The following is a 21729-nucleotide window of genomic DNA, read 5'->3' as shown; positions in this document are numbered from 1 at the left end:
ATTACATAAACTTTGCATTTTGTAAGAGTATATTTAGTTTACATGTGATGTATCATACTTCAATTGCCATGTATTTCTCTTACTATATTGTTATTATTCTCTTCTCAATTATTATTCTCTAAAGTAGATGAAGTATTGTCTAAATTTGCTATAGAACATGTATATTTTTCATGTTATCTTAGCTTTCGGTAAAAAAATTCGGTTAGTTCGGTTAGAACCGAAACCGAACCGAAATAACCGAGAACCGAAATACTCGGTTCCTGAAATTTCTTGGAACCGATCGGTTCCTATTTTCTAGGAACCGAATTTCTTCGAAAACCGAGGAACCGAACCGAAGAACCGAATGCCCACCCCTCAAACGTGCTATAAGCTTGGGGCAACTTCAACCGAGCTCAAGTCAAAGCTCTTCTGCTAAAATTATCGAGAATAATTCGTGGGAGATGTTCTTTTCCACACAAAAACAAGAAGAATAATTCCTGTGGCCTTTCAAATGTGCGGGGTGTTATTTATCCATTAAATTTCTCATCCCAACATACTACAGGTGTTATTTCAAACGTGTGCTCCAGATTGAAGTTTGCACAGTTTAAAAAAATAGTTTGCATCTGATATGTTTCTCTATCTGATATGTTTATATATATATACTAGTTGAATACCCCGCGCGTTGCTGCGGGATTTGTGGACAAAAATATTGAAGTTGAGTGTATTGAAAAGATGGAGATATGAAGTTTAGTCAATTTTAGCATTGGAGATATATGGCATGGTTGTATATAAGATATTATATAAGATATGCTTAAATACTAAAATTGAAGTACATATAAAAAATTCAAGTTGATGAAACTGATAAAAAGAGGATTCGTAATTGGTATAGTAAGATCGCTTTAATTTTATTCTAGGAGAAAATGGAAAAAGTCTGCATCATTTTGTGAAGTGATTCGACTTTGTATCGACTCTTTGGCTAAGCGAAATTTATGCAAATATTTTTTTTAAATGAAATGTGAGGAATGCAGTTGTGTGTGAAATGTTGATAATTAGAAATATAGTTGTACAAATATAGTTGTATCAAACAGTAAAATATTAAGGAGGAACCAAACATAGTATCAATATCAGAACATAATGAATGAATGTGTAACATTGAAGAGAAGAGACCTGGAACAATCCTTCACGGTGCTCTTCCTGCATGCCACAGTGATGCAAGACAAAATTTAAGAGTAGCAAAACAGCTGGGGAAGGCAAGGAGCTACCAGAACCGAATGGAATAATGGAGTCGAGAGTGTGTGTAACGCTACGATGGCTTCAACTAAGCAAAATATATAGAGCGTTGGGTTCTACAGATCATGAGAAGTGGAAGGGGTGGTGGTGGTAGTGTATTGTTAGATAGAGAGACTTAAGGAAATGACAGCTTGGATGATCAAGTTACAAACATGAGAGAAATGAAGAGACATAGTAAGGTGGATGAAGGAGTGCTTCTTCCATTGTTAGTGGCTCAATGGGGATGCATCAATCTTAGAAGACAGAAATACAATAGGAGACTAATTGTTTTTCTTTTTGTTAACGTTTCCTAGTGGGATGCATCAATTTTAGAAGACAGAAATATCATAGGAGACTAATTATTTTTCTTTTTGAAACAAATGTGGATTTATTTATTAATATTAGATAGACTAATATTTAATTGATAAATGAAAATAATGTTCATGAGACAATAATAAAAGAAAATAAAGGGAGGGGATTTAACATATGTATGTTGCATAGAGTAATATTTAATTGATAAATAAAAAATTTGGCTGTTGGGCTTCTTCTTTATTTATAATTTTGATGAACCGCAACATATTGAAAAACATGACTGAGAGAAATAGAAATTATGACACTTAGTGGGTTGATGACATAGCAACATGGCACTTAGTGGATTGATGACGTGGCATCACGAGGATTGAGAGAAATACAATTATGACACTTAGTGGGTTGCATCTATATAGAATAGAATATATATATATAGAATAGAATATATATATATAGACACTCCTATTCCATGCCCTGGGTACAGAATAATATTCGGTACCCGAGCACACCCACCATCGCACCTCCGTCCGAGGCCCCCGCGCGGGTTTTCCCGTGTGAGCGCGCCCGGTCCTGGAACTGCTGGGCGCTGGACTCTTCGATCTCGCCAATTTTCCACCAGCAGCGGTTTCCAGTGCCCGTGCTGCCACGTTGCGTCACCAGATGAATCTTGCAAAAGGCACGATGTTGACCTTTTTGTTATTTGACGCAAAGACCTGTTTGAGCGGTGTTATTGTTGTACTCCCTCCGTTCCAAATTATAGGTCGTTTGACTTTTTCAACCTCAAATTTGACCACTCGTCATATTCAAAAATTTGTGCAAAACATCACTTCTTTTGTTGTGGCTTGTTTTATTAATACAAGTTCTCGAAGAATGGTTTAAATTTGACTATGTTTGCATAAATTTTTTGAATAAGACGAGTGATCAAATTTGGTGCCAAAAAAGTCAAACGACCTATAATTTAGAACGGAGGGAGTACATATAAACACTCGCTGTTTTACCAGGCATTGGCATTTTTTGTCCAGGCAACTAGCATTGAATGTAGGAAAAAGTCCCATCTCCTTCATGACAGTTTAACACATATTTCCAATTTGAATACTCATTCGTAGTGTAAAGCTAGCATTTAGAAATGTAAATATGATATCTCTGCAGCAACTGGCTCATCTCATTCATGGGTATCCTAATCCTAGTAGAAATTTCCAATTTGAATACAGATGTTTTACGCCATCATCTTCATGCTGGCATAAACTAGTAATTGGAAATGTAAGTATAATAACTTGGCTACAACCGGTTTATCTTATTCGTGAGCATCCTAAATACAATAGTTTTACGCCAGTCACAACCATACATCGTCATAAAAATGAGAGATACAGAGAAAGCTCCTTGTCCCTATGAAGACCCATTTCCTTGTCCAGACCAGCTGTTGATGTCAAGCGTCATCCTCTGGTTCTACTGATCCTTGTCGTCGTCAGCTAGTCGACCTGCTTCATATGGCCTTCAGCTATTGCTGATACTTCATCTGAAATGCAGAAAAAACTGACAAAAAGAGAACTTATACTTGACCTGAAATACAGCACAAAGATCAGATCAGTGGAAAGCATCATTGTGTTGAAGCATTAGCTAAGACAAGCTGAAAATGCATTAGCATGTAATATAGCTCTGGGAAATCAGTAGCATTCACACAAATATAAATCCGGGCTACATTTACTGGGAAATTAAGCAAATGATGTGATACAACCACCTCTGCATCAGGTTTTGCCATAAAAATGAGCAGTGCAAAGTTCAAGAACAGTTTCCAAATGTTACAGAAGAGCTCAAAAATGAATAATCTCCAATATTTATACAGCTAGTTCAAGAAATGAAGGTGACATCAATATGAATCTTCTATTTGTAACACAACATCACACAGAGAATACCAGCAACGCAAAAAAAGAAAAAACATAAGAGATGTACCCAGGGGAGATGAGCAAATACCGTGGCATGATGGCAGAAGAGATCATGCGGCCAGCGGCATGTCCTGGGCAGTGGGCACTGCTGGTCGGCGAAACACCCACCCTGCGATGTTGCTCCAGTGGTGCTCCTGTTAATCAGGAGATCACTGGTTTGCATTATCAATGTACTCACATACTCAGAGATGCAGTGAAATGAATTAAATTAACTAACTCATGATTGCTGAACCAAAAATTGAATAAACAAAATGAAAGGATAGGCTAGCAAAAAAAAAGAAAAAAAAGAGGTGCTGCACACCTGATCTCACCAAATGCCCAAATCACAAGGGAATATATGAAACCACTGCTCCCCATGCACCTTCTGGCCTCTGGCCTTCCCTGTATCCGAATCGCTAAATAAAAAACAATGCATCCATAAACAACAAAAACACACACGAAATGATAGTCTAGAATCAAAAGTGCTACAAACAGAACATTCAGATCACACCGAAGAGAAGGTGAAATGAGCAAGGAGTAACAACAAAAGTACGCAGGCTATTTTTATTTCTTACTAGGAGGTCTAGTTCCACAAGACAGAAGCTTCAAAACAATATCGTTCAGAAGGTGAAATGGGCAAGGAGTAAAGAAATTACATGAACTATTTTTATTTCTTACTAGGAGGTTCTGAACTCAACCAGGATAGAATTCTCACTCCCTCATTGTCAGTAAATAGTCAGCTAAAAAGATCGTTGAGAAGGAAGAAAGTCCAGACTGTATGTAGCACCATGCCGTTATACATAGCTATCGAGCCTGCAAGAAACCGTAATTATAATAATGAAACAGGGAAAATGGGACTAGAATAGGTGAAAAAAATTAGACATGTAGGTGCAGATGCAGTAGTACTCAATATAGCATTATCTTCTTATGTGAAGCCAAGAAAAATGGCAGTCTTGATCTTTACTGGAAAATGAAGTTGCCACAACAAACTGAAAATTTGGTTACATGAATTAATTAGAAATGTCACTGGCCACATCGATTTGAAATTTGAAAAAAGATAACTACAGTGAATTAATTAGAAATGTGGTCGCCACATGTATCTGAAAAAAATTGGCTATAATGGATTGTTCAGAAATGTGAACTCCAATCTAGAGAACTCGATCAATCATCATAACCATATACTAGTCATTTATATCTCATTTATATGCTGAAATTTAACAGCAAAGGATTGAACGTACCAAGGAAACAGCTATAATCAGCACATAGGAAGTGCTTCGTTTCTGCCCATTATTAGAAGATAGTGACAGTCCTAGCTGATGAAATCCTCAATTCTTAAATATAAAAATCATCCTTATTATCTGCACTAGCCCATTATTTTGCATTGACTAGTGAAGAAATCCTCCATCATCAGCCATCACTATATCAATTTTTATACTGACAAAAGGAATTCTAGAATACAAAACCAGTGACAGCTTAAGTCGACTAAACAGGTTAAGCATTGCTTTGTCTAAATACCTTCAAAATTTTGCTTTGTCTAAGGAACAATCAACAATTCGTACAGTTCCAATTTGTCAAGCTGGTTAAGTGAAAGAAAGAGCATGCCTGAAAGGAACGATACTGCAAAATCTTCTGTCAAAATATCACAGCACTACTTGCCCTCCTGAGCATTTTGTCAAACACTTTACGGGCATGGCGGATGGGCTCCCTTGGACGGGGTGGCACTGATCGTGGTGCAGCAGATGAGCTGCCAGGTTCCATCCCTTGGAGACGTGGCTGCTGCGACCACTGCAAGGTGAGCTGACATGAACTGTCTTGCACTACTGCTTCACAGGCCTGTCGTACCTGAGCTAGAGGAACCTGTACCCTGTAATTGTCTTGCAAGATGGAATTGAATATTAAACAAAACTGAAATTGGATAAGAAATGTACTTCTGTCACACTATACGACATCGGAAGCTAAAGTGTGCCGAAATGAATCAGATCGGAATCATGTCAGAAAGATAACCTTGGATTTCCACACCCTGGTGTGCTGCCTCACGGAATCAAATGGGAAATAGGAAAAATATCTTGCAACTCCATGATTGCAACAATCGACAGCCAAAATTCATGTACTATCTGCGTAAATCATTGGCACCACCACGAGAAATCAATCAAATTCAACTAAAATCAGACCGGAAAAGGACACAGGGCACCTTGCGCTGGCGGGGAGAATCAGACCTCATCCATCAGAAGAGCAGATTGCTGGGCAGGGGCCTGGGGATGCTTCTACCGCACATCGCGTGCAGCTGGATCAAAGTGGGCCGCCGTGCCGGATCCGCCCAAATGCTACACCATCGAAGAAGCTCCTGTGGAGCGGAAGGCAGGGCGATGGGTTAGCTCCGCGCGTTAGGTGCATCGGGTTGCAGAACTCTGGCCGGCGGTCGACGGTAACGGTGGCGGCAGCTACTGACCTGTGGGAAATGACGATGGGAGTGGATCACCATGCCGAGCTCGGAACGCACAATGGCAAGATGATGAATGAGTTCCCCAAGCGTTAGGATTGGGTCGCGGGACTCCGGCCGGCGGTTGACGGCAATGGTGGCGGCAGGTACTGATCTGATCTAGGGGGCGATGGCGACAGAGCGGATCGACCTCGCGGAGCTCGGAACGGGCGGCGGTGCGACGGGCGAATTGATTTTTTTTTTGATGATGAGGGGCGAATTGATCGGCTTGGTGGAACGGGGTGATGACTGGGAAAGAAAAACCGCCGCGGAGGTGGGCCGTCAAAGCCGAGCACTGGCCGGGTGGATCGGATGCTAGGCCAAACCGGGCGCAGGGCGGGTCGAGGCCGGCGCGGCTGCGGGTTGGATCGGGACGCTGGTAGGTTGGCTTACCTAGGGTACAGTATAGGGCTAAAGTATAGGGCTAATTTCTACTCTGGGTATGAAATAGTTATTCCATACCCGAGACGACTCACCCCGAGCCCACGCACCGTGCTCGCGCTGGCGCTAGGCGTGCGCCTGGTTTTTTCCCCCTCACGTTGGTTTTTTCCTATAGCGGTTTTCCTCCGTCCCTCAAGCGCACATCTCGGTCAGTTGCAGAGAAACTCATCCTCGCTCCTCGGGCCGACGGCGCTGCCATTGGACGCGACGAACGGGGAGCTCGCTGGCTTCTATGTCTGCAGCGGCGTCCTCTTCGCGGGCGACGCCATGCTCTCGCACATGATGGTCAAGTTCGCCGGCTTCTAGCTCCACAACAGCGTCCTCATCCCGGACAACGCCAACGCCTACACCAAGACGGTGAGGAGGAAGGACGAGCTCATCGTGTTCCCGTAGGGCCTGCTGCAAATCCAGGTCAACACCGACACAACCGCCGTGGCGTTCAGCACGTACATCAGCGCCAACCCCGGCCTGCAGATCACCGACTACACACTCTTTGCCAACCTCCTGCTAGAGGATGTGGTGACCAAGGTCACCTTCATCTGTGAAGCTGAGGTCAGGAGGCTGAAGGCGTTCTTCGGCCTCGTGAACAAGGCTGCCTTCTTCATCAGTATCCCGGACGACGACGCTCCATCCTCCCATTCCCGACACCGGAATCTGCGATCGTGCACGGGTGCCCGCCGCACGCCGCCGCCGGCCGAACAACAACGACGCCCAACCACAGTAGCAGCAGCAGCGAGGTGATGTCCTGCTGCTTCCTGCTGGATGAGCTACTGATCGCCGCCGGTGCCATCATGTCAATTAACAAGCAGCTCTATCTGCTTGATCGATGAGAATATGAGATGATGGCTGCTCCAATTTGATCGATTTATTTGCAGCTAGAAATGGAGGCCATAGTACTGGACAAATTTTGGAGGCTAGCTAGATCGTTCGCTCGCTTATTATTAACTAACAGGGGGCTGGCAATAATTTGACCGGCAGCAAGTTTAATTTCAACCGCGATGACTCCTTGCTGTGGAACGTGCATTTGTTTCCTTCCATCCACTGGTCAGCTATCTCTAGTACTAGCTAGTATCTATCCTTCTTATTAATTGATATAGTCGATTGCAGAGACAATAATACAGAGACAAAGAGCAGCATATAGGATCACATGGAATATTCCTAAATAATTTACTTGTACAAGCCACATCGATTCTTGTGGTTCTTCATAATTTCTGGTACAGCTGTAAAGGTTCCTGCAAATTCTTACATATTGTATTCCAAACATGCCCTACATGGTTAACACAACACTAACAAAATTTTGCCTGCCATATCATTGTTCCGTGTTTCCACCAGACATCTCCATCAGGCGAAGAACACTTGGAACAAAATAACTAAGAGAGATTTAATTTCTCTATGCTCTTTGGAGCTCTTACGGAATCATGACGCCATCAAGACATGTTACAAGTACAAAGATGAAGCGAATACTATTGCCTCTTGATCTTGCTGATGGTCAAGCTCAATTCTGTACTTGTTCAAATAAGCATTCAGCCCATTCTGTTCCAAGTACCTGACAATAAAGGAATGTGACAATAATTAATGCTGATGCTTCAAAAAGTTCTGCAGATATAGCAGCAGTAATGGTCTCATGACAGAATATATCAGCAGATATGAACTCATGACAGAATATATCAGCAGATATGAACAAACGTATCAACAAGTAAATGTGCCGGCATGGACTAAAAGTAAACAACTAATTAATTTCCAGAGTATAAGTTCACTAAAAAACGAATAGTCCAAACTGTTGTTTCTGAATGCAATGGGACTAAGAGTGACAGATAAAACGATGTTACTGGATAGATCACATGGGAAACATAAGCAACATATATAGTAGAAAGATTAATAAGAACTTAACTCAAATTTAGAATGAAGGGATATATTTTTTAGGAAGAGTTTAAGATCGCAAATGGAAATTAGGAGCTGAACGAGTGGACATGATTACCCCATATGCAGGGACATGTTTCTGCCATGTGAAATTAAATTCCACGATAGCATAATAAATTGCAAGAACAGAATGAACACCGCAATACCATAGCCCTAATCGACCACACAAATCCTTCACCTGCATCCCAAAACTTTCTTCACCTATAGTAAGTAATTTGCAGCCTTGCAGCAGGGAAGGAATAGTATCATAGCACGGAAGTCGGAAGGAACAAAAAGAAATGAATTCACTCATATCTAAGCATGAGCAGAGATATCTACCGGAAAACGCAACATGAAAATTAATCAATCCAAACCAAGAACCCCTACTGCTCAACCACGATATACCTTATGGATGTGGATCCTTAAGTCTAAAGCACATACACTAGCCAGTATGTCTCTCCTCTCCCTTACCGCTGTCGCTGCTCCGATGCGCCTCTACAGAGTCGCACAGTTGGATGAGGCGCCAAGGTGGCATCGTCAGCACGGCAGTGGAGAAAAACGAGGAACTAGGTGTCCAAGAGTGGTCCGCTGATGCGGGCGAGATCGAACACGGGTACGATAATGACGGCCACCGGCAAATCCAACACTAGATGCTCAGATTGGGAGATTATGCTCACAATTAATCAACAGATCAGCTCCTTCTATTTTCGGAGAGGGTCTCTGACTGCAAGCGACAAAGAAACATTAGGATTGGAAATCCATTTGTCACTCGTAGGATCAAAGAATTCCTCTCTGCAATTACCTTCGGTCGATGCTTCCTTCAATTCCAAAGTCTGGAACAATGGGTTCTGATGCAATTAACCTGGATCTAGCTGTCCTACGGCGGTGCCGGCAGGAGAAAACAGAGGCAGTGCTAATGACGCCACAATCACCTCGCCGCCGCAGTCGAGGGCTCGAGGCGGAGTTGGGTGACTAGCTATAAAAAATATGCGCAAACAACTGAACCATCAGGGGCAGGATCTACCTGATGAGTGCCAGACTGCCCATGGCTGGGGCAGCAGGTGGAGTCCGTGTAGACGAGATCCGTGTGTTGCTTCCGCGGGTCCAGTGCAAGCAACCGGAGATTCAGCGTGGTGAGGAAGCTCGATGCACGCAGCGCCGATTCCGGCGGAGCGGTGTCGCGAAATGGATCGCGAACTGGGAGGAGGGAGCTCCGTCAGAGGAGGGGAGTGCCATCGGGAGGGAGGGGCAACGGCGGGAGGAGGGAGCGTGCCGTCGGGAGGAGCGGCGGCGTCGGGAACGGGAGGAGGGAGCGCCGTCGGGATCTGCTCGCGACCTGGGGGCACCCTGCTGCATTGGGCGAACGCCCGGGTGGAGGCGGCAACGGTGGATGGCCGGCTAGGGCCGGCGGGAGCAGGCGCGGCAGCTCGCCGGGCGGCACGAACGCCGACGGCGCAGCGAATCGCGCTGGCCGGCGATGCAGGGCGGGGCGGGCGCAGGGAAACGCCCGACGGCGCTGTGCATCTGCGAGCTAGGGAGGGGGGGAACCGCTCGGTCGCGGGGGAACCGCTCGCTCGGTCGTGGGTCGAGGACGGCGCGAGCGTTCGGGTCGGGTGCGGGGGTCGAGCGCGGTGGGCGGGCTCGGGTACTCAATAGTTTATTCAACCCAGGTATCTAATAGACCTACTATATATATATAACCACAACCATAATACACTGTGTTTCTACTTCGACTCGGAACGCACGCGTGCGGGGGGTCTACCGCCGTCCCCGTCCTGGGGCGCGCACTCCAGCGCCGCGGCCTCACCGCCCCGAGCCGCGCCCCTGCCGCCGCGAGACGCCCAGCAGGATCTCCTCGTCGAGCACCACCCGCCTCGCGGCACTCGCGCCACGCCCAGGCGCCGGCGCCGGCGCCGGCCGCGGGCGGGGGCGCCTCGGCCCCGCGTGCAGCTTCTGCTTGACGTACCCGGCGCCGTCCTCCTCGACCCCGGCCTTCCTGTCCCTCAGCAGCCTCGCGGCCGACTCGAGCGCGGCGCCGGCGTCGTCCGTCGCCAGCAGCCTCTCCGCGAGCTCCGCGGGCGCCGCGTCCACCTCCCGCAGCAGCGCCTCGATCTCCGGGAGCAGGGGGTGGTCGCCGACGCCGTGGTACGTGGCCGCGAGCTCCCTGAAGGCGCCGGCGCCGCAGTAGCCCATGTGGATGTGCCTGTCCATCCGGCCCGGCCGGAGCAGCGCCGGGTCGAGCCGGTCCATGTGGTTGGTGGTGAAGATGAGGATGCGCTCGTGGCCGCTGCTCGACCAGAGCCCGTCCACCATGTTGAGCAGCCCGGACAGGGTGACCTGCATCGCGCGGTGCACGGCGTCGTTGGCGCGCAGTTGGGTAAGCGACAGAGTTGGAGGCTCAATAATTTGTTTGTTAGTGCTGTCAGGTGTAGTTCTACTCTACCATATTGTAGTGGACTAGTGGGCAGTGACTATGAAGTGTAAGTGCGGTCGTGTAAATTCGGCTGCTGCTTTCTTTCAAAAAGCTACGCGCATGCGAGCGCCACGACCACAGATTTTCAGAAAAAAGATTAAAGGTTGGCTTTATCATCATCTTATAAAATTACGTATAAAATAAAATGTTATCGTTTCAACCAAAGTTCTGCCTAAAAAGGCCCTTGGCCCGTACTTAAAATTGCACTACGGGAAATTTAAAAAAAAATTGGGGGGGGGGGGGGGGGGGGGGGGGTTGTTCGTGTTTGCTGTGGGAGAGTGGATTGTGCCTTGTTGGCTTGTTACATCTTCAGTTGTGATGGACTAACCTTTTGGTGCTTGGAAGCTGGGCTGCTCCCATCGGAGCCTCCGTCAGCTTCCCTCCGCGGCGCCGCCGCCAAGGCGCAGTCGACGTCCTCTACCAGCACTATGGACCTGCTCTTCATCCGGATCAGCAGCTTCCTGAGCTCGGTGTTGGACCGGACGGCGCCGAGGTCGAGGTCGTAGACGTCGAAGTGGAGGTGGTTGGAGATGGCGGCGACGAGGCTGGACTTGCCGGTCCCGGGCGGGCCGTGGATGAGGTAACCTCTCTTCCACGCCCGCCCCGTGCGCTCGTAGTACCCCTTCCGGCCCAGGAACCTGTCCAGGTCGTCCACCACGTCCTGCCGCAGCGCGGCGTCCATGGCCAGCGACGCGAGCGTGCAGGCGTTGCGGAGCCTCACGGGCCGCCACTTGCCCCACTCGTTGCTGTACAGCTTGGCCTGCCTCTGCTCCCGCGCCATGGCCTCGACCCGGGCCATGACGAACGGCAGGTACGCACCGAGCGCCACGTCCTTGTGCCGCGCGTCGAAGCTGAGCCTGAACGCCTCCCCGGCGCTGCCTTCCGCCCGGCGCCGCCCGCCGCCGCCGCTGAGGCGCCACGTCAGCTCCGCCCCGCGGAACACGTCGACGACGGCCGTGCCGGGGCGCATGGCGAGCGTGATCTGCTCCGCGCCGGCGCCGCGCGGCAGGCTGGCCTTGACCACGGACGGCGCGCCGGTCGGCGCCGCGGCGAGGAGCGTGGATACGTACGCCCTGGCCGCGAGGAAGACGCGGTTGTAGAAGGCGCCGTCGAACTCCTCGATGACCACGGCGTGGCGCCGGGCGGAGGGCGGCGGCAGGAGGAGCAGCGCGCCGACCAGAGGCGGCGCGCCGGCCGGGAGGACGCCGGCGACGAGGCGGCGCAGCAGCATGGCCGCGCCCACCACGGACGTGGCCGCCGTGATGGCGCTCTTGTACCGCTCCAGCGCTCCGTTCGCCGGTGATGCCATTGCACGCGGTGGTTTTTGCTGATCCGATCTCCGCGGTGCTCCGATTAAGCTTCCGCGCGGAGATTGGGATTGGCTGCACAAAGGGAAGAAAGGAGGCCCCGATTCGTCAACGTGTGCGGAGTTGGTACGGGGATCACTCGCTGTCTCCCTGAGTTGTTCGTGGAGTTGGTTGGGTGATTGGGCCATGTTTGCCTTACCAGCGTTTATGAATTAACTAGAAATAATCGCGGCGTTATGGCGTATGGCCAGTGTGTGTGTTTTATGGTTAGGGTAATTAGATGAGTATGTAGGTTAGCTATGCGTCGATGTAGCTGTCGCTATATATATCTATGCGTGTTTATATATTTGTATCTACAACATATATTGCAAGTATATTATATTATTTGTGTACCTTCATTTTAAATATTTATATGTGTGACATGATGTACTTGTATGTGCGAATGTACGGAATATCATGTACCATATATAGTGAAGTACTATGCTATTTATATGTATATACGTGATTATTTATGTTCAAGTATTTGTACTACGGGTTAGCATTAAATAAAAGAGTCAGGAAACAAAGAGTAAGAAAAAGGGTATGGATTTATAGGATTTGATTTTAGATTTTTTTTGTTAAGACGGGGGAGATATTTTTTTAGTTCATATGCGAAATAAAGTACACTAAATCATATAATATTTTAAGTTTAATGCATAGATCTAGTCATTAGAAACTCATCAAAATTGATTTGGTATTTTTGTGATTTTTCTATGATTTTGTATGAATTTTGAAAGATCTCTAATTTAGAAAGAAAAAATAAAATCGTATTAAAGGAGAAGAGTCTCACAGGGCGTTTTTGGCCCATTCCAGGCAGGTCGGCCCAGCAAGGCAAAAGATAAGCCCATAAGAAGGCACGGACTGCGGGTTGATTTTGGTAAAAGTCGAGGGTTTTTTTGAAAAATAAACTGAGAGAGGAAGTAGGACCGCGGATTGATTTCGCTTAAGTATGAGGGCTTTTTTGCAAAAAGGACACGCTTCGCTCGATCTGGGCCGTCCACGCGCTCGATTCGACGGCCGAGATCGGCCGGCGACGTGGCCACGTTAGTTGGCCATCTTTTGGTCCAAGAATTGTAAAGAAGAGATGGTGGGAACATATCGGGTGCAAACTAACTTTTCTGTGCAAACTATGAAAATTACAATCTAAGTCATTAGATCAACATCTAAGAGGTACAGAGGATTGGGTAATTTTTACAATCTGGACCAGCCCTTGGATTGGGTAATCACACTTTTGCAAATCCCCCCTCCCACCTCTCTGCATCCTCCCCTTGGATGTTGATCTGATGGTCCAGATTGAAGTTTTTATAGTTTGTACAGAGAGGTTGGTTTGCACCTGATATGTTCCCATTAATGGGTGTTGACTAGTTGACCTGCTGACTAGTTTCTTTGCCTCTTTTCCACGGAACATCCGTGTAAATCACTTCAATCAATCTACCACTCGGCGTAAAAACTCCATACCCAGGACATTTTAATAAGAGCAACAAATTGAGTATGGTATAATCTTCTATTCTGAAATATAAGGTATTTTAGTTTGTCTTAAGTCAAACTGTTCTAAATTTAACTAAATTTATAGAAAATACTAAAAATATTCTGAACATGAAATAATAATAATTATCTCCATTATGAATTATATTTTTAGAATTTACTTATCTGATGTGTTAGACGTTAATATTTTTATCTATAAATTTGATCAAACTTAGATTACTCTGACTTAGAATAAAATAAAATACTTTACATTTGAGGGGATGGAGTAGAAGCCACTGAAATTACCTCACTTTTGATGCCGGTGAGTCTTCTTCTCCGGTCCTCGTGTTCCTTTCCATAAGGACCCCGGCATTCAGCTTAACGAACATATTTTTTTCCAAAAAAAATTATCTCTTGCCAATGCGTGCTTCACGAACATGTAAAGAAATATCGCGAGTATTTTGCAAAAAAAGTCAAAAAAATTATTATATATTCTATTGAATTAGGGAAAAAGAATTCCTTTCTTCGAGACAAAAAACGTCCCGCATCTAGCCTTCATAGGAAAAAAACTCACCATGTTTGCTTGATGGATATGAGTCTTGTTGGTCACTTTTTAGACCATTTGTTCTGCAATATACCGTATGGCATAACATTTTCTTTATTTTACCTAGAAAGTCTCGACATAAATGAATTATTCTTCTATTTTGAAGCCAAACCTTTACATTTTTCTGAAATAAACTTTAACGAATTCGACTATTGGATATGGGAAATAACTACCAGACCAAAGTATGGGTACACTTAGATGATTCCTTTTCTTCAAGGAACATCCTTTTTTCTTGAACATAATATTTTCTTCTTGGACATGACTTTTTTCTTAAAAGAAAATATTTTTGCTACATGATTATTCAAAATTAGATAGACTGATATGTAAAATATAAAAATCATGAATACATATGGAAAGTGACAAACCCCCTATTGCAGTATGGGCACATGTCGTTGTCCCGCTTGGTTGTTAACGTGTCCTGGTTTATGTTTATCCCTCATCTGAATGAATATGGTAACACATGAGTCTTCTGCGCAGTTACGGCAGAGGGACTCGTATAGCTGACATGTGAATCTAGTGGCAAGCGGGCATACGTATCGGTGAAACTATCCCTCTACATTAACCTGCAGGGGAACCATTTCCGTGGTGATACCGGTTAGTGGTGAATGAAGTTGAAGGGTTGAAGCTATATAGAGTAGAAAAGTAGGGCAAATATAGAGAGAGATGCAAAACAAATACATTAACTGGTGAAAAAAATCTGCAATTTTATTTTCAAAAGGAAGTCGCGAATCTCGTAATGGCTAGCTGAAGGTGCGTGGTTGGCATGACCGCGTGAGTGGAGAAAATAAAACGAGGACATCCCGACGGTCATGCAGATGAATCCAAGTCCCAGTAGACGTTAAAACACGGTGATCGGAATGAAGGATCAGAAAATATTTTAGGCCTCAGGCTGCAAAGTATAGTATAAAATTAATTCAAAGGATTTGTCGTACAATTGAAATGGGGCGGAAAGGATTGCGGCCACTGGGCCAAAAGGCAGGAAAAGTGGGGAGAGAAAAGGAAATCGACCCACGAGATGTCTGCCTGCACACTGCGTTCGGCTGGTCTCCAGACTTCAGCCTCTACAGTATTTCTCTCACATCACTCCAGCTCCAGTCTCCAGCCACCAGCCAAGTAACAGTATTTTTCCCTCACATCACTCCAGCTCCAGCCTCCAACTCCAGCCTGCCGAACACGGTGACTAGTATGGGCACGGCACCTCGAGCGGCGTGGCACCCGCGGCCGGCGCGCACCAAAATTTGCCGCAGGCCGCAGACCCCTCCGCGGGCCGCCCTGGACTCGCGAGCGAATGGGCGAGGCTTCTTCCTCGTCCTGGCCATACAGGGGCTTGGTGACACCACCTTCGGGCCGGTCGCCGAAGGAGCATGAAGACAAGAAGTCAAAGACTCTGAAGCCGATGCCAATAACAAGTACGGAGGTGGCCCATCTTCGCTTGCCTTCGGGTCGGAAGGCGAAGACAATACACCAAGAGCACTGAAGCCGACGCCAGAAGCAAGCACGGAGGTGACCCGTCTTCGCTATTCTTCGGGTCGGAACGCGAAGATAGGCGAAAACCGGGCGGCGCCAGCATCATGATAGGGAGTGGTCAGTAGGCCCTGCGGTCTTCGTCAAATGGGGTGAGGAGGACCGTCTGGGGTTGTGGGCCTTTCTGAGCTGTACCGCACCTACACTGTAATAGGGAAATCACATGTACGTCCAGGAATATTAAGGGAATATGACCGTTGTAAGAGGGTAAAAGAGTAATGATATATGGAAGGCATAACACCACCTATAAATACCCCCTGTAATATTCATTGATGGGGGACATTAAATAGAGAGAATCTTTTCCTCTTTATTTTACGTGTGTATTTATTACTATTGTAGTGTATTTCCGTCCCGGAGACGCTCTCCGCCAACGGGGCTCGGCGGCGGCGGCGTACGACTACGAGCGCGACCCGCGGTGGGCGGAGTACCGGGCGAGCTCCGCCGTGCCGCCGCACCTCTTCACCGACCCCTACGTCCGCGCCCACCTCCAGCACAAGTTCTACCGCCGCTTCGTCGTACGTACACCACTCCCACTCCCACTCCCACTCCACTCCGCGCCGCAATTCTCCCGTCTTTCGGCTCCGCATTTCGGATCGGAAGTGCTCCCGCGCCGGCCATGGCGCCGCACCGCCGGGCGCTTGCGCTCGCTCGGGAATTTTCAAGATCTGGTGCGGTTGCTTTCGTCGCTGCTGCTGTCCCGCTCGAATTGCATCCCTTTCGTTTCTTCTCTCGGCCACACAAAAAGGCATTAAAAAAAAAGAGGAATCCCGGAACCCATCCGGTTTTGCGATCTCACCCCCTGAACTGCCCGTAATCACGGGGCCGGCCCTCCCGGGGGCGCTGCTGCCGTGCTGCTGCTGTTGCTTTCATGCCCTGTCCCTGTGCCCTGTGGGGGTCTACTGGCCATCGCAACGAATATTAAACGGCCTGCATCGCCAAGGAAATTTCAGAGGTGGAATTTGAGAAAGAAGAAGACGGGGAGGGGGAGACAGGAGGGGTCAGTCGTCTTCCTCTGTCCCCGTGCCGCTGCGCCTTTGCTTCGGAGTCTTGCCAAGTTTAGATTCGAGGAGGGGGCGCCCCCCCCCTCTCTCTCCCTTGCTGCCTGGCCTGCATCGGAACCCGCGATTGGCGCTCTCTTCCAACAGTGCAGGCCGAAATTATTTTACCCAGGTTAGGTTTGCTGCGTATTTCCCTCCTCCTCTTCTGGTTGCCTTATTTGTATTCGGCAGGTGCAAATCCCCAAATCTGATTTGGCTCCCCGCATTGCGCACAAGTGCCGCCGCTGCTTCCGCCACCGCCGCACAAGCCTTGAGTTCTTTGGCCGTGATTTTTTTTTCTGCAAAAAAAGATGGGGATGGTGACGCGTGAGGGGGATCTTGAGCGAGACTCTGGTTTCAGAGAGAATTGGGTGGAGGGAGGCGTCAGAATCTCGTTTTGCTTTGCTGATGCCTTCCCCCTTGGCCGGTTCCCAGCTTGTGGTGAAGCAGGCGATTTGTGTTTGATGGGCGGGGCGGAGGAAATAGTTCGCCTTCCCCTCTTTTCTCTAACCAATTCAGTTCATTCTTGCTTGCCTCGTTGTGGGTATCGCATCTTTCAGAGTCATCCGCTCTGTTTTTTTTTTTTTGGGGGGGGGGGGGGGGGGGGGACGTGCTCTCTGGTCAAGGTTTCCTGAACTGAAACTGTAGCAGGTGACTGACAGCCCGACTGCTTTACATCCCACTGCTGAAGAGACTCATGAAAGGTTATTTTTGGTTCTATTTTGGTTTAGTACCTGCTCCTTGTGATGGGTTTAGACTTTTGATTAGCTCTGCAAAGTAACTCTGGGTCACTGTACTATCTTGCCATGGATTGTTGAGACCATCTGTTCATCTTCTGGTAATCTGAAATATGACTGAATGCCTCCTCAGTAATCCAGTCAACAATTGATTTAGGATAGCTTTCAGTAAGAGAGCAGAGTATCTGATGCTGCTTTTGGTTGTGCTTTACATTGTGTCAATTCTCATTGGTCAACTAACAGGCTGAGTCATAAACAGTTTGATTGATGACTGCCTATTTGCTAAGTATTATGTATCAACTTTACCCCCCCTTCAACAAAATTCTGTAGCATTGGCATTACAGCTCATTTGTCATCAGTAAATTAATATATTTTGTCTACATCCTTTTGGAAATATATCTGCATTTGATACGCATAACATGGTTCTATGATAGCTTATCTGCTGACTTTTGGATACAGGATCCTGATTTACCTGTAGAAGGAATGTCCTCAACCACCTCTACCCAGCCCTCGGCATCTTCAGGTGGTGCATCTACTTCAGCTGGTGAAAATGCAAGGCCTCCTGATCCAGGTGACAAGAAGCATATCGCTGTAACTCTTGAGTTACCATCTCTTCTTTTCTTACGTCGTTTTCATTTGACAGTGGGTTTTGTAGGCACTAATTCAGCTGGACCGGCGCGAAGCAGACTATCATTGCAGTTGGACCAGCGGTCCTTACATTTTTCTGTTAATGCTTGGGTAAACATTCTTACATGAAGAGTTGTTTTTGCAGCGACTGTATTGTCATATAAAATTTCTGAAAGCAATTTATCTCTGAAAGTTTCAATTTTCTGTCAATTGGTATGCTTCTTGGAGTTAAGCAAAGGATATTACTTTTTAAAAAATAATCTTATTTGAAAGGTTGTAAAACAGTAGCTTAATTGTGGAACTAAGACCTTAGCTTGACCTACTTAATCATAGTTTATTTTAGCCAGTTCTGACATCCAGCATTGTATGAGAAAATGTCTTCTAAAGATCTCTTTTGACACCCAGCTTTAGAATTCTTCATAAGTGAATAAATGATCAAGATTCAATAATCATGTCTTCTTCTAAAGCTCTCTTTTGACTGAACGACTGATAGAAATCCAGCTTTAGAATTCTTCATAAGTGAATAAATGATTAAGATTCATTAATCATGTTATCAAGTAACAAACTTATATCGTACTGGTTGAATAAAACATTCGACGTGCAGCAGCCACTTTGTTTATGTGCTGTAGAAGTACTAGAAGATATTGTGATCTTCAATGTACATCACTCAAACACGGACTTATGTCACTTGCACCTAGTAATGTTTTCTTTGACTACTCTTAGCAAGCTATACTGCATACTTCTGTGGTATCTATCATACTATCAATGTATTCTCGACTTTACCCTCAGTATCTACAGTTTATCAGTATCAGTTCTCCAATATGCAGTAGTGCTTGTTTCATTTATGAATGCTTCTCTGCCAGTAGTGGGCTATAATAATGTTTAGTATTGATCTGTCTAAAATAATGTAGCTACTATATTGCCATCTTATCTGGGTCATAGACAATTGATTTTCTTATTTGTCTAACAGGTCCTTATTGTTGCCTTGATTGGCATCTTTCCATTGGCACCACGATCTCTTCAGTACAAGGGATATAGGTTGTCACTTCTTGGCACAACATGCACAACGGGCTATGCTTTGTTTGCCTTTTACAGGGTATGTGACATGAAATTGAATTTTTTAATCACTATTTAGTCCTCCTCATGTTATATTTCTTTTACGATTTAAATCAAATGTGCTATACTAATATACCATTTTCCTATCAATCAGATACCCCGAGCAGGAAATTTGCAGGCTGTTCGGGCATGGTGTCATCATGTAACATCATCAAAGGATTTTATACCATTCATGTACTGCCTTATGTTTGTTACATCTAAACTGCACTTGAAGCGTAAGCATAAGAATTTACATTAACATGAAGCTCAGTTACATTATTAACTATCCGAGTTTCCTTGCGCATAATGAGTTACTCTTTTCTGTCAGTTGCTTTGGTACCTGTAATTTGTTGGGCACTTGAACATGTTGCCAGATTTCTACGGCGCCATTTTACTAGTTCATCTTTATACAGGTAAATGAACTTGATGGATTTCTAGAGTTTTATAGTTCACGCTGTAGTCGTTAGCTTTTAGGATTGAAGAACAATAGATTAGATATGCCGTACCTAGTCATACTTTGTGCGGCTAACTTGGTTTCATCCTGACTATAGCAGGTTTCTTTCATCTTTTCTGAGTAAATTCCTAAAGGTTGTAACATGGCAGTTTCTTCACTCTGGTTATGCACCCATTCTCTTAGCGATTTTTTCAATTTTTGCCAACTACAAATACAATAGTTGAACACCCCTCATCCCTTAGTTGTAAAACGCAAAAACAGAAATGCAAAATATCAGCTTTTGTGTCATGTAGTGTAATACCTGTCCCTTTTTTGTCCTAACGAAAATAATATTTTCTCCGTTAACCAGATTGGTAAAATTTATCACATATAAATGTGTTAATTTGCAGGACATACTTGGAGCAGCCCTGTACATGGGTTGAGGCCAATATGACTGCAGTCCACTTTCTACGTTCAAATGCAGAGATTTTGTTGGGCTTCCTTTTGATCCTGTCTCTGTTCTCGTGAGTTGATCCTATCCTTTTCATAAATTTTTCATCCCCCTCCCCTCTCCTATTCTTAACTTTCAATCCTTATTATTTCTCTACCTGTGCAGACGACAACGAAATGCTATGCAAACATTCATGTATTGGCAGGTTAGTTAATGGAGGTCCACTGCTTTATAAATAGTGCTGTATACCTAACAGAAGATTGTTATTATGCTGTGTGTGATATGTTAATTTGTCATTGCACATTAGGGGGTGGGTGTGCGCATGCACGCGCTCCTCTGCATGGCTGGCCCTAACTGTGTTTGACCTTTGCCACAGTTTAGAATGTCTCACAAATTTACCTGTAGGCTTTATAACATTTGCAGAATAAGACGGTTCACTAAATTCCAATGTTATTCTCTTTTCCTGGTGCTGCAGTTGCTGAAGCTCATGTACCATTCTCCCTTCACCGCTGGTTATCATAGAGCTATCTGGCTTAAAATTGGGCGGACAATCAACCCCTACATCCACCGGTACACCCCTTTCCTTCATGACCCGATAAATGCTGGCATGAGATGGTGGTTCAGGTAGGGATGAATGCGGCAGCGTTATGCATTAATCATGTAAAGAGATGAAAGTATGTTTTTGGTGGCATTTCATAGTTGACCAAATGATGAATCTTTGAAATAGAAAGTTGATGCTTGTGAGTGATGTGTTACTAGTTCGTTTGAGCTGATAACTTTTAGCTAGTATGATCATGACTCCTTTGGAATTCCATGGACGAACAACACACTCCAGAATTTGATTCATAGATCCGACTTTCCCGAAGCCGGTAGTGGTGGTTAGGCTGGTAGCCTTCTCCGGGCCGCCATCGACGTTATAGCCTTACAGGAGCGCTGGATAACGAGCCGGTTCAGCTCGGCTTGATCGAGCTCGTTAAGATAACGAGTTGGCTTGGCTCGTTAGCAGATCGAGCTGGCTCGTTAAGCTCGACGAGCTGGTACAGCCCAAATCGAAAGACCACGTGACTGCAAACAAAGCAATACTATTCCGTTCAAAAAGAAAAAAAAACAAAGCAATGCTACTGGTTCATGCAAAACCTTTCAATCAAAGAAACGATCATCCAAAAGCTTCCGACCATAATAAAAAGATCATGCAAACCCAATTAAATTGGACTTTTTATACACATACTTCCAATTGGATTTTGGATACACCGCAGCAGGGGCAGCGAGCCAGGGATCTGTCAGTAGTTTCAGAGTACAACACTGCCTTTTGCTTTGCCAGTTTGCCTGCGCTGCGCCTCAAAATATTTGGAAATATAGTGTATGGAGTAACATGCGATTCCAGTCAATTATTATAAACAAGATGAAACAAGGACATACGTCCAAAACTGGTTTGACCACAGACCCTTCAAGATTCATCATAAAACCGGCAGCAATCACTCAAAATTCACATTCAGAGGCAAATGTTTCTGCTGCTTTCTTTCAGGCCTTCCTGTTTTCTTGGCAACTTCTACCAAGTACCACTACCAACAACAAATGAAAGCAACCACCAAACCATGCCAAACCATCACAAAATTAAAGTCTCTAGTCTACTGCGAGCC

At 45.7% G+C, this 21729-nt stretch overlaps 2 protein-coding genes and 2 long non-coding RNA genes across 10 annotated transcripts; 1 reads left to right on the top strand and 3 right to left on the bottom strand.

Moving 5' to 3' along the window:
* Positions 1 to 2790: 2790 nt before the first annotated feature.
* On the bottom strand, positions 2791 to 3871 carry LOC120709959. 2 transcript variants are annotated; one of them, XR_005689789.1, is made up of 3 exons: positions 3802 to 3871; positions 3529 to 3652; positions 2791 to 3117 (listed from the first exon to the last, which is right to left on the bottom strand). It is a non-coding gene; the product is annotated as an uncharacterized LOC120709959 (long non-coding RNA). The 2 variants fall into 2 exon arrangements; XR_005689790.1 differs by having other exon boundaries at positions 3529 to 3634.
* Positions 3872 to 4017: 146 nt separating this feature from the next.
* On the bottom strand, positions 4018 to 4579 carry LOC120709958. The gene is made up of 2 exons (XR_005689788.1): positions 4386 to 4579; positions 4018 to 4292 (listed from the first exon to the last, which is right to left on the bottom strand). It is a non-coding gene; the product is annotated as an uncharacterized LOC120709958 (long non-coding RNA).
* Positions 4580 to 9936: 5357 nt separating this feature from the next.
* Positions 9937 to 12299, bottom strand: LOC120709957 (AAA-ATPase At3g50940-like). Its single transcript, XM_039995580.1, has 2 exons — positions 11100 to 12299; positions 9937 to 10635 (listed from the first exon to the last, which is right to left on the bottom strand). Exons 1-2 carry the CDS (start codon positions 12264 to 12266, stop codon positions 10102 to 10104), a joined length of 1701 nt encoding a protein of 566 aa, XP_039851514.1. The 5' UTR covers positions 12267 to 12299; the 3' UTR covers positions 9937 to 10101.
* A 3797-nt stretch (positions 12300 to 16096) lies between these two features.
* LOC120709956 lies at positions 16097 to 20857 on the top strand. Of its 6 annotated transcripts, none has more exons than XM_039995576.1 (9): positions 16097 to 16224; positions 17943 to 18054; positions 18127 to 18221; positions 19081 to 19206; positions 19321 to 19441; positions 19534 to 19618; positions 20049 to 20162; positions 20255 to 20294; positions 20565 to 20857. In XM_039995576.1, exons 2-9 carry the CDS (start codon positions 17967 to 17969, stop codon positions 20715 to 20717), a joined length of 822 nt encoding a protein of 273 aa, XP_039851510.1. In that variant the 5' UTR covers positions 16097 to 16224; positions 17943 to 17966; the 3' UTR covers positions 20718 to 20857. The 6 variants fall into 6 exon arrangements, with proteins under 6 accessions (XP_039851510.1, XP_039851513.1, XP_039851508.1 ...); XM_039995579.1 differs by having other exon boundaries at positions 16100 to 16224; positions 18139 to 18221; XM_039995574.1 differs by lacking the exon at positions 16097 to 16224 and adding an exon at positions 16661 to 16879.
* Positions 20858 to 21729: the final 872 nt, after the last annotated feature.

This window comes from Panicum virgatum, chromosome 5K, assembly GCF_016808335.1.
Source record: "Panicum virgatum strain AP13 chromosome 5K, P.virgatum_v5, whole genome shotgun sequence".
Classification (NCBI taxonomy): domain Eukaryota; kingdom Viridiplantae; phylum Streptophyta; class Magnoliopsida; order Poales; family Poaceae; genus Panicum; species Panicum virgatum.
The sequence above is the reverse complement of the archived record's forward strand: the minus strand, read 5'-3'. Positions and strand labels throughout refer to the sequence as shown.

What these genes read in the sequence shown, in the direction of transcription:
- LOC120709957 (XM_039995580.1), bottom strand. Translation starts at nt 12,266, where the DNA reads ATGGCCCAATCACCCAACCAACTCCACGAACAACTCAGGGAGACAGCG. An exon ending in CAGCTTCCAAGCACCAAAAG is followed by an intron (nt 10,636 to 11,099) that starts GTTAGTCCATCA and finishes CGCGCGATGCAG; the next exon opens with GTCACCCTGTCCGGGCTGCT.
- LOC120709956 (XM_039995576.1), top strand. Translation starts at nt 17,967, where the DNA reads ATGTCCTCAACCACCTCTACCCAGCCCTCGGCATCTTCAGGTGGTGCA. An exon ending in ATCTAAACTGCACTTGAAGC is followed by an intron (nt 19,442 to 19,533) that starts GTAAGCATAAGA and finishes CTTTTCTGTCAG; the next exon opens with TTGCTTTGGTACCTGTAATT. An exon ending in AAACATTCATGTATTGGCAG is followed by an intron (nt 20,295 to 20,564) that starts GTTAGTTAATGG and finishes CTGGTGCTGCAG; the next exon opens with TTGCTGAAGCTCATGTACCA.